We start from the raw sequence: 19533 nt of genomic DNA, 5'->3' as shown, positions 1-19533 counted from the left end.
CTTCCTGTGCCATTCTGGATATCACAACTGACACCGATGTCCATTCATGAAAATAGTTGCTATAGGTATGTTCACTCTGGATCAACTTCATGTCCAGCAACTAGCACATTTAACTCATAACAGTGCAGTATTTCCCTGATACTGCATTCAACTGTCAGCCTCGACTGTGTACTCAAAAGTCTGGAAGGAGGCTTCATCTGACTCAAACAATGCATGTTGTTGCCCACTTTCAGCCAGAGCTGATTCCAACTGAGGTGCAGCAATGAACAGATGTGCCAGTTACAATCATAGCGTCCTACAGCATGGAGACGGGCCCCTTGGCCCTGACTGGTCCATGCCAACCAAAATATCCATTCATGCGAATCCCATTTCTCTGCACTTGGCCCATATCCTTCTAAACCTTTCCTATACATCTACTTGTCCAAATGCCTTTTAAATGTTGTTAATGTACCCACCTCAACCACTTCTGTTAGAAGCTTATTCCCATATGCATACTACCTTCTCTGTATGTAAACCTTATCCCTCAGAATCTTCTCAAACACTTTACCCACCACAGATGTTAAGCTTATTGTCCTATAGTTCCCAGGCTTTTCTCTGCAGCCCCTCTTGAATAATGGCACATTCGCTATCCAGTCTTCTGGGACATCATCCATGGCTAAAGTTGATGCAAAAATAGCAGTCAGGGCCCTTGCAATTTATTCTCTAGCCTCTTGCAGTGCTGTTGGATACATCTGATCAGGGTCAGGAGCCTTATCCACCCTTATGCATTCTAATACATCCCAATCCTCCTCCAATGTGATATGGACTGTCCCCAAGACATCACCATGAATTCCCGAAGTTCCCAAGTCTTCATGCCTTTCTCCATGGTAAACACAGGAGAAATATTCATTGAGAACCTCGTTCTTTCCTGTGGTTCTACACATACATGTTCTCTTCAATTATAAGTTCTGATTAAAAGTGGTCAGTTATTCAAGCACTGCCCTCACAGGACATGCAATCTAAATTCTGTTCACTCCAGTGATTTCTCTCATAAATAAACCAACTGTGCAGCTAGAAAATAGCAAGCAGTGTAACCTCCTTCCTTGGACTCTCCACTGAATCAGGGCTGACCCCTGGGCTTGATGGTCATGGCTGAAAAATGTGTTGCTGGAAAAGCGCAGCAGGTCAGGCAGCATCCAAGGAGCAGGAGAATCGATGTTTTGGGCATAAGCCCTTCTGGAAGAGAGTCATGGTCATGGTTGAGTGGGGGATCTGCTGGGCCATGAGGTAACAGGTTATGCTGGAATACAATTCTGCTGCTGTTGATGACTCCCTCCTTGATAAAGGACTGAAGTTCTATGGCAATCTAAAATTCAATCTCAAAGTTTTGCCAAAACACCAACATGAAACAACATAATTCAATGGAAAATACAACAGCAGAAACAGCCCTATTGACCCTTCAAAGTCCTTCTTATAAACAACTAAGAGCTAGTGCCAAAAATTAGGAAAGTTGTCTCACAGACTAGTTAAGCCTAACACTTTCATACTCGTGGAATCATAACTTACAGACAATGTCCCAGGCACCACCACCACCTTCCCTGGAAATGTCCTGTCCCATCGGTATGCCTGACTCAGCAGAGATGATGGCACAGTGGTTTACAGTCAGGAGGGAGTTGCCCGAGGAGTTCTCACAACTTAAAGACTCCGAACCCCACAAAGTCACACAGATTCAGGTTAAACATGGATCGGAAGCCTCCTGCTGGTTCCCATCCTCCCTCAGCTACTGAATCAGGACTCCTCCATGTTGAACAAGACTTGGAGGCGGCACGGAGGATAACAAAGGCTCAAAATGAACAGTGGGTGGGAGATAGCAACATCCACCACCAACAGTGGATTGGCAGCAGCATGACTCATTGAGCTGGTTGGCTCCGAAAGGACATAGCTGTGACACTGGGTCTGCGCCAGGTGGTGAGGGAACCAAGAAGAAGGAAAAACACTTCTCACCTCATCCTTACCAATCTGTCTGCTGCAAATGCATTAGAATGACAAATGTATGAAGCATTGGTAGGAGTCACCACCGCACAGTCCTTCTGCAGAGAGTCCTGTCTTCACAATTTTCCATTGTGTTGTGTAGCCCTATCTCTGTGCTGAATGGGACAGACTTTGAACTGAACTAGCAACTTAAGATTGGGCCATCAACAGGAGAACTGTACTCCTGCACAATCTGTAACCTCATGGCCCAGCATATCCCTCATTCAACTGTTACCAGCAAGCTCGGGGATCAACCCTGGTTCAATGGAGAGTGCAGGAGGGCATGCCAGGACCAGCACTAGACATAACTGAGGATGAAGCGACTAAACATGACTACTTGCATACAAAACAGCATAAGCAGCAAGTAACAGACAGAGCTAAGCTATCCCACAACCAAAGGATCAGATCTTAGCTGTGCATCCTGCCACATCCAATTGAATGGTGATGGATGGTTAAACAACACACTGAAGGAGGAGGAGGCTCCACAAATAACCCCATCCTCAACACATCAGAGTAACAAATAACACTGAAGCATTTGCAGTGACCTTCAGCCAGAAATTGTTGCGGTTGTACAGGACATTGGTTAGGCCACTGTTGGAATGTTGCGTGCAATTCTGGTCTCCTTCCTATTGGAAAGATGTTGTGAAACTTGAAAGGGTTCAGAAAAGATTTACAAGGATGTTGTCAGAGTTGGAGGATTTGAGCTATGGGGAGAAGCTGAATAGGCTGGGGCTGTTTTCCCTGAAGCGTCGAAGGCTGAGGGGTGACCTTATAGAGGTTTATAAAATTATGAGGGGCATGGATAGGTTAAATAGACAAAGTCTTTTCCCTGGGGTGGGGGAGTTCAGAACTAGAGGCCATAGGTTTAGGGTGAGAGGGGAAAGATATAAAAGGGACCTAAGGGGCAACTTTTTCACGCAGAGAGTGGTACGTGAATGGAATGAGCTGCCAGAGGATGTGGTGGAGGCGAGTACAATTGCAACATTTAAAAGGCATTTTGATGGGTATATGAATAGGAAGGGTTTGGAGGGATTTGGTCCGGGTGCTGGCAGGTGGGACTAGATTGGGTTGGGATATCTGGTCGGCATGGACAGGCTGGACCGAAGGGTCTGTTTCTGTGCTGTACACCTCAATGACTCTAAATGCAAAGTGGGTGATTCATCTCAGCCTCCTCAAGTGGTCCTCAGCTTTACAGATACCTATCTTCAGCGAATTTAATTCACTTCATATGAGACCAAGAAATGATTGGAGAAACTGGATACGGCCAAGTCTATGGACCCTGACAACATGCTGATAATAATATTTGTGCTCCAGGAATTGCTGCTCCCCGAGACAAGCTCTTCCTACAGCTACAGCACTGGCATCTATGCACCAATGTGGAGAATTATCCAGGTATGTCCTGTGTACAAAAAGCTGGACAAATCTAACCCAGTAAATTACTGCCCCATCACTCTACTCTCAATCATCAATGAAGTCATGAAAAGTGTCATCAACAGCAGTTGCTTCACAATAAGGTTCTCAGTCATGCTCAGTTTGGGTTCTGCCAGCGCCCATCAGTTCCTCACCTCATTACAGCTTTGATTCAAACATGGACAAAAGGGCTGAATTCCAGAGGTGAGTTAAAAGTGATTACCCTTGACATCAAGGTCTCAAGACTGGAATCAATGGGAATCGGGGGTCCTTGATGTCACACTCAGTCAAATGCAGCCTTGATGTCAAGGTGGTTGGAGTCATACTTGGCACATCGGAAGATGGTTGTGATTTTTGGAGCCCAGTCATCTCAGCTCCAGGACATCTCTGCACAAGTTACCCACGGTTGTATCCTTGTCCCAACCATCTTCAACTGTTTCATCAAAGACCTTTTGACCATCATCAGGTCAGAAGTGGCATGACTGCCAAAGATTGCATCATGTTCAGCACCACTCACGACTCCTTAGGGGATTGAAGCAGTCTGTGTTGAAATGCAACAATATCTGGACTATATACAGGTTTGGGCTGACAAGTGGCAAGTAACATGCATGCCATACAAATACCAAGCAACGACCATCTGTAATAAGAAGCAATCTCGCCATCACCTTTTGACATTCGATGGTGCTTTAATTACTATCAACATCCTTGGAGCTATCAGTGACCAGAAACTCAACTGGACTCACCACATAAACACATTGGCTACAACAACAGGTCAGAAGCCAAGAATACTGCAGTGAGGAACTCACCTCCTGGTTCTCCTTCTGCAATGCACAAGTCAACTGTGAGACTGAAGTGCTCCCCACTTGCATGGACGGGTGCAGCTCCAACAATTCTGAGGAAGCTTGACACCATCCAGGACAAAGTAGCGGGTTTGACTGACACCACATCAACATACTTCCTCTCCCACCATTGCTCAATTGCAGCAATGTTCACTATCTACAAGATACACTACAGGAATTTATCCAAGATCCTTCAACATCACCTTCCAAACGCAAGCCCTCTTTCCATCCAGAAGGCCAAGGGCAGCAGATACATGGAAACACCACCAAGATACCCCCCAAGCCACCATCATCTTGACTTAGAAGTATATCGCTGTTTCTTTACTGTCGCTGAGTCAAAATCTGTGAATTCCCTCCCCGACAACATTGAGGGTCAACCTACAGCACAGAGACAGCAGTGGTTCAAGAAGGTAGCTCACCACTAAGGGCAAATGGGGACTAGAAATGAATGCTGGCCCATACAGCGATTCTCATGTCTCATGATTGATGATAAAAACAGAACATAATTTAGATGCACAACGTCCTTGAACAGGTAAGCAAAGGAACTGGGCAGATCTCTCATTTCTTTCATGTGACTTTTGCAAATGAGTTTGTATCTTTGAAAACTATTTTTGGCATTTTGGCAAATTCCAAGAAAAGTATAATCTTCAGAAATCAATCCACTTATGACCTTCTGGGATTTACCCCAAATCATAATCTTATTTCAATGTTTGTGCTGAGCTTCTGCAATTCAACTTCACCTATCTATTTTTAATTTGAGCTCTCAATTTGTAGTCAGACAGCCATGTGATTTCACTCCTCACTCACTGGCAGCAATGTCATCTTCCAGTCACAAGTTCCATTCCAGAGACTGTCAGACATAATCTAGTCTTACACTCCTGCATCAAACTGTGCAAGTGCTGTACTCAGAGGAATCACCTTTTTGAGAACTTATTTGAAGGAAGCATTGTTAGTCTTCAGTCAACATGAAACATCCCATGGTAGGATTTGAAGTCAAGAATTCAGCTTCTTCAAACAATAATTTCAAATCTTTATTCCTCAAGTAAGATCACTGAAACAGATTTGCTTCTCACTTATTTAATTGCTGTTTGTGGAAGCTTGCTGTACATACAGGAGTATACATCTTGTAACAATGAGGTCAGAAGTGCTTCGATAGCTGTAAAGCACAGGGAATAACCTAAGCATTCAAAAAATGCTGTACAAGTGCAAGCTTTTGCTTTTCAGTCCTGGTGCACAGCTGTACAGTGTTTCAGTCATCTATATTTTTGTTCAGTTAAATGTTATTTGTCAACAATTCATCAACTCAGTTTTTCAAGTACCAAAAACAAATGCTTTCTTTAGCTAGGCCTGCTTGGTTTCACCATGATATTCTTGGTAAAGGAAACTTTACTCTGGGTTGTCAAAACCAGCTCAGAATTTGTCAGAACTTGCTTACTTTCTCCTCACTTTCTGGATATGCTTCATTATTTATTGCTGAACGCATAAATTTGCTTTCTCAAGTTGGACAATTCTTTGTGAACATTCAATGTATGTCTCTACATACAAACATACACTTAGCCCCTCGAGTCTGCTCTGCCATTCAAGAAGATCACTGCTAATTGCAATATTCCACATTCTAGCGTACACATGAAAACCTTAGAATTCCTTGTGTCCCAACAGTTTGTCCAGTTCTTACTTAAAAATAGTCAAAGACTGCTTCCACTGCCTTTTGAGGAAGAGACTCACAACCCTAGGAGGAAACATTTTCTCTGTCTTGAATTGGGACCCTCATTATTAATCTTGGAACCCTAACTCGAGATTGCAATACAAGCACGAACATCCTTTCACATACATCCCATCAAGATCCCTCAATATTTTATGGATTTCAATCATGTTGCTTCTTCAAAATCCCAACGGACACAAACCAACACGGTGTTAGCCCAGAGTCAGCCCAGAGTCAAAGTGTGGTGCTGGAAAATCACAGCCGGCCAGGCAGCATCCGAAGTGTAGGAGAATTGACATTTCGAGCACAAGCTCTTCTTTCCCGATGAAGAGTTTATGCTCAAAAACATTGATTCTCCTGCTACATGGATGCTGCCTAACCTGCTGTGCTTTTCCAGCACCACATTTTTTGACTCTGTCTCCAGTAATCTGCAAAGTGTTAGCCCAAGTAACTCACTTTGCACTGCTTCCAATGCATCCTTAAATAAGATGACCAACACTAGACCACAAGAAATAGCGACAGGGGTCGGCCAGTTGACCCATTGAGCTGAAAAATGTATTGCTGGAAAAGCACAGCAGGTCAGGCAGCATCCAAGGAGCAGGGGAATCGACGTTTCGGGCATAAGCCCTTCTTCAGGAATGAGGAGGGTGTGTCCAGCAGGCTAAGATAAAAGGTAGGGAGGAGGGACTTGGGGGAGGGGGGTTGGGACTGCGATAGGTGGAAGGAGGTTAAGGTGAGGGTGATAGGCCGGAGAGGGGGTGGGGGGGGGGGGGGGGGGAAGAGGTCGGGAAGATGATTTTAGGTCAAGAAGGTGGTGCTGAGTCCGAGGGTTGGGACTGAGATAAGGTGGGGGGAGGAGAAATGAGAAAGCTGGAGAAATCTGCATTCATCCCTTGTGGTTGGAGGGTTCCTAGGAGGAAGATGAGGCGCTCTTCCTCCAGGCGTCATGTTGCCATGGTCTGGCGATGGAGGCGGCCAAGGACCTGCATGTCCTTGGAGGAGTGGGACAGTCAGGTTTGTGGATTTTGGGCAGGAGATAGAAACGGGCAGTGCGGGGTTGTGGGACTATGAGGTTGGAGGCGGTGGATGGGAGATCTCCTGAGGTGATGAGGTTATGGATGGTCTGGGAGATGATGGTTTGGTGGTGGGAGGTGGGGTCATGGTCAAGGGGGCAGTAGGAGGAGGTGTCTGCGAGCTGGCGTTTAGCCTCAGCAATGTAAAGATCGGTGCTACCTCATGCTCCCACAAGGAGGTTGAACAGTTCATCCACTTTACTCACACCTTCCACCCCGACCTCAAATTTACCTGGACCGTCTCAGACTCCTCCCTCCCATTCCTAGACCTCTCCATTTCTATCTCAGGCGACCGACTCAACACGGACATTTACTATAAACCGAACGACTCCCACAGCTACCGAGACTACACCTCCTCCCACCCTGCCCCCTGTAAAAACGCCATCCCATATTCCCAATTCCTACATCTCCACCGCATCTGCTCCCAGGAGGACCAGTTCCAATACCGAACAACCCAGATGGCCTCCTTCTTCAAAGACTGCAATTTCCCCTCAGACGTGGTCTACGATACTCTCCACCACATCTCCTCCACTTCCCGCTCCTCCGTCCTTGAACCCCACCCCTTCAATCGCCACCAGGACAGAACCCCACTGGTCCTCACCTACCACCCCACCAACCTCCAGATTCCTCGTATCATCCTTCGTCATTTACGCCACCTCCAAACAACAGACCCCACCACCAAGAATATATTTCCCTCCCCTCCCCTATCAGCATTCCGGAAAGACCACTCCCTCCGTGACTCCCTCGTCAGGTCCACACCCACCACCAACCCAACCTCCGCTCCCGGCACCTTCCCCTGCAACCGCAAGAAGTGCAAAATTTGCGCCCACACCTCCCCCCTCACTTCCCTCCAAGGCCCCAAGGGATCCTTCCATATCCGTCACAAATTCACCTGCACCTCCACACACATCATTTACTGTATCCGCTGCACCCGATGTGGCCTCCTCTACATTGGGGAGACAGGCCGCCTACTTGCGGAACGTTTCAGAGAAAACCTCTAGGACACCCGGACCAACCAACTCAACCGCCCCGTGGCTGAACACTTTAACTCCCCCTTCCACTCCGCCAAGGACATGCAGGTCCTTGGCCGCCTCCATCGCCAGACCATGGCAACACGACGCCTGGAGGAAGAGCGCCTCATCTTCCGCCTAGGAACCCTCCAACCACAAGGGATGAATGCAGATTTCTCCAGCTTCCGAATTTTCCCCTCCCCCCCACCTTATCTCAGTCCCAACCCTCGGACTCAGCACCGCCTTCTTGACCTAAAATCTTCTTCCCGACCTCTCCGCCCCCACCCCCTCACCTTAACCTCCTTCCACCTATCGCATTCCCAATGCCCCTCCCCAAAGTCCTCCTCCCTACCTGTTATCTTAGCCTGCTTGACACACCTTCCTCATTCCTGAAAAGGGCTTATGCCCGAAACATCGATTCCCCTGCTCCTTGGATGCTGCATGACCTGCTGCGCTTTTCCAGCAACACATTTTTCAGCTCTGATCTCCAGCATCTGCAGTCCTCACTTTCTCCCAGTTGACCCATCGAGGCTGTTTGGCATCCAGTCGGACCATGGCTGATGTGACATTCCTCACATTCACTTTCCTTTCCCTTCTCATTAACCCTTGACTTCCCTACTGATCAAGGTCTTTCTATTTCAGTCTTGACCCTCCCACAGCTCTCTGTGGCAAGGAGGTGGACAGCCTCTCAACCCTCATAGCACAAATTCCTTCTTTTAGCAGTCTTTAACTGGCACCCATTTATTCTCAGACTATGCCCTCTGGTCCATGACTCTCTCATGAGGGGAAGTATGCTCGCAGCATTTCCCCTATCACGCCTCTTAAGAGTCCTTCATGTTTCAATGAAATCACAGTACTTCACTTTACTCAGTAGTCCAAATATTTCGCCCTTAGTGCCTTGTACTACTCAAGCATAATTCCTTACTTTTGCATTTAATTTCCTTGCTAATTACATGCTGTATATACACTCAAACCTTTTACAATTCGCACTCGAAGGCTCCCAGATCCCACTCTGCCTCTCAAAGCCTTCCAACCTATCATTATTTCCATGATCAGCTTCTTACTTATTCTTCCTGACAAGATGGACAATTTCACATTTCTCTACATTGTACAGATCTCTGCTAAACTACTGAGTCAGGAGTTAGGAAGGCAAAGGCAATGATGGCATTTATTTTGAATATAAAAGCAGGGATGTATTTCTGAGGCTCTATAAGGGTCTGGTCAGGCCACATTTGGAGTATTGTGTGATGTTTTGGGCCCCATATCTCAGGAAGGATGTACTGGCCCTGGAGGAGGTTCAGATGAGGTTCACGAGAATCGTCCCAGGAATGACAAGCTTGCCATACGAAGAATGTTTGAGGAGTCTGGGTATACCCTCGATGGAGTTTAGAAGGATGAGGGGGGGGATCTCATTTGTAACTTAGAGTACTGAATGGCTTGGACAGAGTGGATGTTGGGGAAGATGTTTTCATTGGTAGGAGAGACTAAGACCCAAGGGCACAGCCTGAGAGTAAAGGTCTTTTAGAACAGAAGTAAGGAGAAACTTCTTCAGCCAGAGTGAGGTAAATCTATGGAATTTACTGCCAAAGAAGGCTGTGGAAGCCAGGTCATTGAGTATATTTAAGACTGAGATACATAGGTTCTTGATTGTCAAGGGGATCAAGGGTTACGGGGAGAAAGTGGGAGAATGGGGATGAGAAAATGGCAGAGCAGATTCGATAGGCTGAATTGCCTAGTTTCTGCAGCTGTGTCTTATAGTCTTATCCATATCTCTTTGTGGCCTTGTTACACTATCTTTTCTGTCTAGCTTTTGTCATCAGCAAATTTAGCAACCACATTTTTGCTCCCTTCATCCATGTTCTTTGATTTAATTTGTGAAAAGTTTAGGCCTCACATTGATCTCCAGTGGAATCTCAGTCGAGAGGAGAACAGCGTAACACCTGTTGTTTTAATTGGATCGAGTTGAGATTATGTGGTGCTCCATTTCCAAGAAATAAATTCACCACAATTTCAAGAGTGATCACAAAAATAAAATGCTGCAGATGCTGGAATTCTGAAACAAAAAACAAAAATGCTGGAAATATTCATCAGAACAGCTAGCAATTGTGCAGAGTGAAATCAAATTAAGGTCAGGTTAATGACCTCTCTTTCATCAGAATAACCTGATCATTTTCAGTATTTTGTGCAGTTCATTTTGTTAATGCAATGTTAAGTGATTGACACCAACTGAATCGGGAGACAATGTTCTGGACTTCACAGGTTTAAGGTCTGGTGAGAAGATATCTACAGTAGGGTTTTCCCCCCAAATGTCTGATTTGATAGAAATATTCAAAATTCAAAATAGATTTCAGGGTTTCATGAAGGTAACCTCATGGGTAAGTGAATGGATCAATAAGGTGGTCTGGAAGCTGTGCACTACAGCAAATTTTATTTTCAGGTTCAGACCCTGAAAATAAAGATCTGAACACTTTAAAATCTGTGACCATAATGTCAATGCACCAACAAATTCACGAGTAAGACTACAAAATACCCTCACAGCACTTGAAAAGGTGACACAGCCCCAGCAAAGTGATTGTAACGAAGGGTTTCTCACCTTGAGTTTTCGTCTGGCATTGAATTTCTTCAAACACTCCACAGTTTCTTGGCGGTGCATCATAGACGCAACAGTGGATCGTTGCTGAAAGTGAACAAAAAATTTAATTTCACTGATGGAGCTCTTCTTACAATTCAATTTTTGTAAACATTTTGTCCCATTCGTTCCCCAGCTCGTGAAAAACAGAGAGATGGTCTAAGTAAAGATGCTTCATTAACTTGCTTGCAGAGTGAACTGAGCATCGTCACAATACAGCAGTTCACCTCTATCATATCCCATTCAATCTTGGTCACTCATTTCTGTTTAAGGTCAAGGGGTTATATCCAAACGATCCACATGACATGTAGAAACTGGAGGGCCTGTTGGCAGGCTAAAATCTAACATTCACTTAAATGACATGATAAATGCCGTCCAGCCTTCTTTGCTAGATACAAAGGTGAGGGATGCATTCACTCCTGCAGCTCCTGTGCAATGACCATAGATGAACACTTACACAGACCCAGGGGTGTTTCAGTGCCTCAGTGGCAGTAATACGCTTGGCAGGGTTAATTGTCAGCATCTGATTGATGAGATTCTTGGCCTCTGGAGTAACCGTATCCCACTCAGGAGAAGGAAACTAAGAGATGACAGAAAAAGAGGTAAAAATGAGAATTCTCAAGAAATAGCATGTCTTTTACACAATATCATAACATCTTATTTCTGTCCAGATTTGTTCACTTTATGATAGTCAGTGGAGGGAGGAGTTTTCCTCCTGTGATCAGCAGGATGTACAGTTTAATTTCTTATTCAAAACAAAATGGTTCCAAGTATTTTCAAGAATTGCATCAAGTCCCATTCAGTTCTCTGCTCGGTGATCTACATTTCAACTTCAAAATGTGCAAACTTATTTCAGTGTTCTTCAATGGCTTCTCCAATTTCAAAATATTTTGACTTTTTGAGCTCTGTTCAGCATGTCTACACATCCATAATTTTAACTAATCAACCAATCTCCATTGTGCTTTCAGATGCAGAGGCCCCAGACAAAGAAATGCCACTGCATCCCAAAACCTATCCACCTCTCTTTCTTCACTTAGGAACATTGTTCAAATCATCATCTTCCCTCAAATCTCTCAACCTACTCAGTGCCATATTTTGCTTGATACAATTCCTGAGAAGTGCATTTGGACAGCTCATTGTTTTAACAGTGCAAAATAAATAGCAGTTATTACAAATATCAATGTCAAAATAAATCAAATTATTGAATTATTTTGAGGAATCACAATGTCAAAGCCAATGGCTTCAGAATGTAGTGATTTACACTTTGAATTACTTTCGCAAGCAGGAATCCAGCAGGAAATACAAAAATAAAGTGTGCTTTATTTTAATTGCGACTTTTATTTTTGATATCGGAAATACATTGATTCATTACGGTACAATCCTGCCCTTGCAACCAGTCATATTTCTAAGTTTGAATTTCATATGACTGTTTCATGAACATGTTAAGATGCTTTAATTTATTCCTCTGTACAAAGTTGCAAAAACTCATCTGAGTGCAGACTTAGAGACTTCTGGTCCTGCCAGCTCAAGTGGAACCTAAACCGTTGCTGCCACTAACAATAAATGAAGAGATATTTCTAGCCAATTAGTACTTCTTCCTTGTGGCAAATAAGTAGTTCCTACTTTGTTTCTGCTTTCCATACTTGGTCAATTAACCACGAGCCAACCCCAGAGAACAGAGATCATTGTGATCGTCTTTTGGTCTTTCTTGGCTCCATTAATAGTCTGCACTGGAGTAGGAGGGAGAAAAAAAACAGGCCTTCTTGTGGCAGGCTTAATCATGCAAGGGTGACAGGGTACATTAAAAGATGGAGGAGTCAGCACAGCATATAGATTAGAGCTGAAAGTAAAAGCACCAGGTGGGGCAGGCATTCTTTTACACTTCAGCTGCATGCTATAGTGAATCATGTACTTTGGCAAAAGCTGACAGGTAAAACAGAAACTGATCAGAACCTAGTAGTGCAAGATATGCAAATTGGCGGTGACAAGTCGTTCCCTTCAACATGCTCAGATGAAACCCAAACCCATGTCTATCTGGAACTGGATTGCCTCTGGGCTTATGCAAGTAAAGAAACATGAATATTTATTTTTAGCGTGGCAGAATTTGTTGCCCATTGTGTTAGGTTGTAGGCACATACGGACAATTTGGGTCTTTGCAGCCCAAATAGCCAGTTCAAATTATTCAGCAGTTCATTGGGGATTAACACTGCCACCTTCAATTCTGACAACTGTTCAGTCTTTTTAGCTTTGGAGCAGAGAGGCAAAGTCAAGGACCATGACATAGAAGTGGACAGGAGTGGAGTGCGACTAGAAATGAGTGACTGAAATAAATGACTAAGATGTTGCATTTTGATCTCATGCTGGTCAAAGCCAGTTTCTTTCATGTACATACATCATAAGCACCAGCCTTGATCTGTTGATAGAGCTTGTGCTGGTCTTCATCCCAGAAAGGTGGATAGCCAACAAGCAAGATGTAGAGAATAACTCCTACAAGAGACAAAAAAAAAGCAAAAACAGGAAAATGGATTTCAAAAGATCAGCATTTTTGATAAATTATTCAGTCAATGTTTAAGTCAAAGGTGAACAATGAGATGACACTCGAATTTTGCCTTTTTTTTGAGAAGAGGTTGCCAAGCAGTCTGTTTCAAGCCAATAAAACAAACAGCTTTTGAGGCCTGGTGTCTTTTAAACACAAAGTTGGAACAACAGAAGCAGCACGAAGGAATGGAGTCAGGCTCCCACAGAACCAGGGTTTTAGTTTAGCTTTCAGTCAGAACTGAGGTTTTCAAAGCTGGTTGTGGAAGCTGTTATTCATCTACAGCTAAAAGCTGGAGCTTGTCTCTCTGCTGTCAGAACTGCATGCAAGACTATCTGTTTTACTGACTTTGCCTTTGTCAAGGATGTTTATGACATGTTAGTACATTGGAACAGTTGCTGCTGTTAAATAATCTATTACTCGGTTTGGTTTTCCAATAGAGTTAGCTTATTCCAATTCTTCTTCCTTGTGTTTGTATTTTAACTATAGGGTAAGAATTAAGTGTGTTTTGCTGAAAGCCGTGCAACCAACCGAACCACATCCAGAACACTGCACTTTACACTTGTCTTTAAATAAGAAAATGTTCAGGTCTAGATATATTTGCAAGGGATTTGGTCTGGTCATTAAAAACATTTAACCCAAGTTTGGGAGTGTGTAGTTTGACATTTGCAACTGTTGCGACATGGCAGTGAACTCTTCTGTTCATTAAACCAAACACCCAGAAACGCTCACCTTGCCTTGTCGTCTGTTTAAAATGAGTCACACAGAACTCCCAAATTCTACTATTTGAAGAAAAGAATATCAATTTATTTTTTAACTCTAAAAATGAACATTCAACAAGAACTATTCACAACTCTAAGCTCCCCTTTGTCTTAACTGCTTATTACTGCCTTCCAACTCTATAACAGTATACTGTGCCAATAAGACACTTATTGAAATTACATCAATTTAATTTCAAAACCATACAGTGGCTGTCATCTTCAGTGTCTGACTTCTTCTGGCTGAAGATCTCCCTGGATGGTCATCTTTCTTTTTACTGCAAGTAAGTTTCATATGAAAAGGTACCTTTGATAGAGAGTGTTTCCTAATTTCTTGGATCTGTGTTGATGGCAGTTGCTCTGTCTGCAATTTTCAAAATGTCTGCATTTATATATCTCCAACATCGGAATGTCTTATTGGCTTGATGTTGGTAAAACAATAAATTCAAACTTGATGGGTATTAGTATCCTGGGGCATAATTTAAACTGATTGGTTAAATTCGAATTATTGTCAAAACAGGAACCAATTCAGGTCTCCATTTCACAGCCAAATGTTACATATTTTCAAGTACACTGTGAGACTGCTTTCTTGTTATATCACATGTGCTTGTAAGCTCTCAGTGCAGAATATCATTCACTCTCTCTTAAAAGTACAGTACATGCCTTCAACTTCATAACACAACAGATGCACTTTCCTAACATCTATCAGAATTCATGTCATCTTGAGCTTGCCTTCCATCACAATCAAATATTCCATCTCCTGGCTGATTCACTGATTTTGGGATCCAAGACATATTTTGGGTAGTAATGAGCTCAAATTTGCTCTACGAATACATCTGCCTGCAGTTTGTACTCTCCAAACTTCAGTTAAGACTGTTGTCCCTTTCTGGATTGGGAGAAATTTTACTGGATCCCAATACGTCATAGAAATCATTTGTGGGGAGATAAATAGGAACAGCAGTGTCTCAAATTGCTTCGCACAAATAAAGCTCTGACAGCAGGGATGACAGAAGGGTCAAGCTTCTGTATTTAAGGCCTGAAGTATGTAGACTGCTCCTGTGATGACCTGAAGAGAACATTTGTTACTGAAGGAAGAGCGGTAAATATGGGCAAAACCATATTTTCTCCCCCTCAGTACACTTAGTGGTCCCTTCGACGCCCATGGCTATTCTACATCTCCTGACACAAATGGAGATAGTGGCTCAGTTCGAGAGGCTGAGACCAATGGAACAGTTTCCATGAAAATTTAATGGTCACAGAGCACTCCCATCCAGCAAACTGGTGGACACTCTGATTTGTAAATGGGAACCTAACTCTGTTCAGAGCATGAGGAGGATCTGACCTGTGACAGCTATTACCACATTCACATCTGTTACATGCTTCTCACATGCCAGAAATATTAAAAAGTGCCTTCCTCATCTAAGAAGAAGCATCACTGATCTGTTCCCACTGCCTCATCCATGACTAGCTGGCTGAGATCAGCCTTCTCTTTTTGTGACATGTCATGGGCAATCCATTCGCTCATTGCTTAAGGTCCATAATGCACCAACTGGGATGTATCCCACTAATTACATGCAAATGATGCCCAGGAATGGGAAGCATCATGGTTTCAACACCTGCTATATCACGTCTGGACTTGGCTTATGACTTTTCATATCCTCACCCATGGTTTCAGGGATATTCTATATGGGCAGGTCACTGGTGAAAAGCTTCCAAAGACACTTCAATCTAACCATGTGGTTAACCTAAAATGCCAAACATCGAGGGCAGGCCAATTTTAGAAATTAGTTGAAATCAAGGTCCACCTATTTTACTCACCGCATGCCCAGATATCTACTGGCTTTCCATAGGCTTCTTTTCGAAGAACCTCAGGAGACAGGTAGCCAGGTGTGCCTGCAAAACCTGTAGATAGTAAGAATTGTACAGTCAGATGTTTTCCTTAGACTCAATTCTGAAATTGATGCAAAAGCAGGTTTATTCAAAAGTAACAAACAAAACCCATCCCTTCGGTTCTCAGTGTTACGCTGAGCTGCAGTTTTCAAGGTACTAAATTGAGGTATATCATGCCAAGACTGATGCCAGCAAGATTCTCATTCACACAGCTCATGCAACATTAGATTCCCCATGATCACATGTGGGTGATGCCAGTGTCTGCACCTTTGTTGACTATGAAGCTGCCTGGTCTTAGGGAGCATGGGTTTGTAATTGATCTAATATTCTGGCTGTGTGCCTTTCAACTCAGATTTGCTGGTGCAGAATCTTACAGGTTTAGGCTGTTGAGCTCTTCAAAGCCAATGAAATTATTTGCACATGACCTTCTGTCTCCTCCAAAGGAAAAAGCCAACATCAATGATGACAAACACAGTGACACAGCTGAAAATGTGTTGCTGGAAAAGCACAGCAGGTCATGCTGACCTGCTGCGCTTTTCCAGCAACACATTTTCAGCTCTGATCTCCAGCATCTGCAGTCCTCACTTTCTCCTAAAACACAGTGACACAGTCAACAAAGGCTGGAAGAACAGGTAACAAACCAAATAAACGATCTAAACGGTGTTTGGTAAGATATTGCGCAGTAAGCTACTTAGTAAGTGTAGTGAGGAGGAAGTAAGCATGGACAAAGCACTGCTTGACTGAAGACAGAGTCAGGATAAGGGGAGGCATATTCAAACAGCAACTTGTAAAGAGGGGAATGCCACAGGGATCAGTGCAGTATATATTTGCAATACATACTGATGACTTGGATGAGGATAATGAATGCTACTCTCACCAAATTTGTGTAAGACACAAAACTAGGAGGGGAGACAAGCAGTGACAATGCCATCAAGTGTGCGCTGGGGGATACAGAAAGGTAATATGAACGGGCACAAACAGAGCAAATGGAATATCATGTGTGAAAATGAGGTGTTTTGCATAAAGATTAGAGGAACTGAATATCATTTAAATGGGAAAGTGCAGAAAGCTGCGGCGCAGATGGATTTGAGGTTCATTTGACTGGACGGCAAAAAGGTGGCAGAGAAGGTTCAGCAGGTAATAGGGAAGGCACCATTGATAGTTAACCCTTTTCGCAAAGGGGATGGAGTATAAAAATTGTGAAGTCTTGCTAAAACTACTTAGAGCATGAGTCAGACCACATCTGAAATACTGTGAACAGTTTTGGTCCCTTTGTCTAACAAAATATGTCATTGGGGAAAGGTGTGAGCAGAACGAGCTTGTGTCATTGATGTTCAGAAGAATCAGAGAAACCCTGGTTGAAATACACAACATTTTTCGGGGACTTGACATGGTCGATGCAAAGAGGTTGTTTTGTCTTGTGGGAGGATACAGGACCAAAGGGCATCAGCTCAGAATAGTGGGTTGTCCCTGTAAGGCAAAGATGAGAGGGTCTTTTTCTGTCAAAGGGTAGTCAATCTATGAAATTTTCTACTGCAGAGAGCTGTTGGATGTGTTGTTAAGGGCAGATCTTTAATCAGTAAGGGGATGAAAGGTTCTGAGGAAAAAGCAAGAAAGTGAAGTTGAAGATGATCACATGAGCCACAATCTCACTGAACAATGAAGCAGACTCGCTGGGTGGAGTAGCCTACTTTTGCTCCAGCTTCTGAGATGGTGCCAGATTTGGGTTTTTTAAAGCCTTGGTCTTGATCAAGGGAAGGCTTCAAGAGGGGAAAAAATGTTTTGAAATGTTGGAAAGGAATATGCTAGCTTTGGCATGCTGAGTTTAACAGACCAATAGCCACATACTGAATTAGGCAGCAAAAGACCTTCAGAGATTTATGAGGGTTTTACTCCAAATATTTCTTTTAGCACAAACACCAGTTTCCATCTGTTGATTCTGTCCAAAAAAAAAAAATCCCACTGGGGAGTAACCTGGCTCTTTCTTTAAAAGGAAACCAAATCAAGACTGAGCTTAATTTTAAACAATTATAATTCTAAGACAGTGAGTTTTGAGAAGATTTGTAACTCAGGTTGAGGTCCTGTATGTTAGTTTGCTCGCTCAGTTGGAAAGTTCATTTTCAGACATTTCATCAGCATACTAAATTACATCATCAGTGAGCCTCTGGTGAAGCACTGGTGTTCGTGACCCATTTTCGATTTATGTGTTTCGGCATCCTTGGGTTGGTGATGTCATTTCCTGTTCTTTTTCCCCAGAGAGGAGAAAAAGAACAGGAAATTACATCACCACAGAAACTAACATCACCAACCCAAGGATACCAAAACACATAAATCGAAAATGGGTCACAAACACCAGTGCTTCACCAGAGGCTCACTGATGATGTAATTTAGTATGCTGATGAAATGTCTGAAAATGAACTTTGCAGCTCAGCAAGCAAACTTACACACATAATTCCACAATCTCTTTTTTTATCTACCATTAGAAAGATAAAAATTGGTTAAATAGATTTACTGATGTGCAATGTGATACTTTAAGTGAGTCTACCCAGCAACACAATCACTCGGGTCATGGATTTGAAGTTGTGAGCTGAGGTTCAATGGCAGCACTTTGAATTTTGAGAAGTTTTGTTCAGTTGAGCTCTGCCTCATGGAATAGAACCCCAACACAATACTGTACTGACATCCAGTACAGTAATATTAACAGCGATATCTTTTAGGTGAGACATTTAACATCATAGGGTTTCCTGAAGCAGTTCACAGAAGTGAAAAAAAGTACAACGCATGATGGATTGGGTGCAGTGAACGAAGGCCACATCAAAGGAAGCCTTTGAAGTTAACAGAGCTACTGGTGCTTATAGAGCGTTCCAGAGACTGAAAACAATGGTTTCTCTACTGAAGATAGAAGAGTTTTGAGCTGAGTTTGAAGGAGGTGGAACTAATCGTCAGGAACGAGGCTATACAGCAAAAACAGGACTAGGCTTTTCAAGGTTAGACATTGGAGCATGGTGTTGGGGGAGCACAAGATTTGGGTACACTCTGCATCATTCCCTCTTTGCTTGTCTGTTTCACAAGCACCTTGGTCCAAGTCCCATGGTGTCAAGACATGTACAGGAGCAACGTGAACTGTTCATTCACTTCTGTTCTCAAGGGGAAAACTTAACATCGCATTAGTCTTCTACCTACAAAACTTTGAACTTGCTGAGAGGACAAAATGCAAATGGAGGTTGGCAAGTGCCCATTTGAATCAGCACCAAATTCTGCACAGAGAAACTGAGCAAAACAAATGGAACATAAACATCTGGAAATTATGTAATGGAGATACCATGATGCATAAGTGGTATTCGACAGGTAAAGGATAGCTTGAATAGTCCATCAGATAGTAGCATATCCAGCTCAACGAGCAAAGGTTTATAGTGCACATTTCACATCCTGAGGATGTCACAAAATGTTTTGGGTCAACAAATACTTGTAAAGTGTAAATCTGTCTTGGAGTGGCACTTGGATCTATGAGTTTGTACTCAAGACAAAATAAGGTTATCACTTGGTCACAACTGACCTGGCATCCAAGAGAACTGTTAAGCATGAGATGGAACAATAGCAAGACCAGGGGAATAGATTCAAATTCACCAAAGATCATTAGATAGCACCTTCCAAACCTACAATAACTTCAAGCTCA

The 19533-nt window shown here is 43.2% G+C and overlaps 1 protein-coding gene across 50 annotated transcripts in view; it reads right to left on the bottom strand.

The window, feature by feature from the left end:
- camk2b2 (calcium/calmodulin-dependent protein kinase (CaM kinase) II beta 2) overlaps window positions 1-19533 on the bottom strand; it is a 264708-nt gene that overhangs the window by 100238 nt on the left and 144937 nt on the right. For all 50 annotated transcript variants that reach the window (XM_043681403.2, XM_043681412.2, XM_043681409.2 and 47 more), the window contains exons 8-11: window positions 15786-15869; window positions 13066-13160; window positions 11131-11253; window positions 10638-10721 (exon numbers count right to left, since the gene is read on the bottom strand). In XM_043681403.2, the coding sequence (XP_043537338.1) occupies window positions 10638-10721; window positions 11131-11253; window positions 13066-13160; window positions 15786-15869 (386 nt within the window). The remainder of the gene's footprint in view (window positions 1-10637; window positions 10722-11130; window positions 11254-13065; window positions 13161-15785; window positions 15870-19533) is intronic.

The sequence above is a fragment of the Chiloscyllium plagiosum genome, unplaced genomic scaffold, assembly GCF_037043375.1.
Source record: "Chiloscyllium plagiosum isolate Xiang-an unplaced genomic scaffold, Cpla_swu_hap1 HiC_scaffold_48, whole genome shotgun sequence".
NCBI lineage: Eukaryota > Metazoa > Chordata > Chondrichthyes > Orectolobiformes > Hemiscylliidae > Chiloscyllium > Chiloscyllium plagiosum.
The sequence above is the reverse complement of the archived record's forward strand: the minus strand, read 5'-3'. Positions and strand labels throughout refer to the sequence as shown.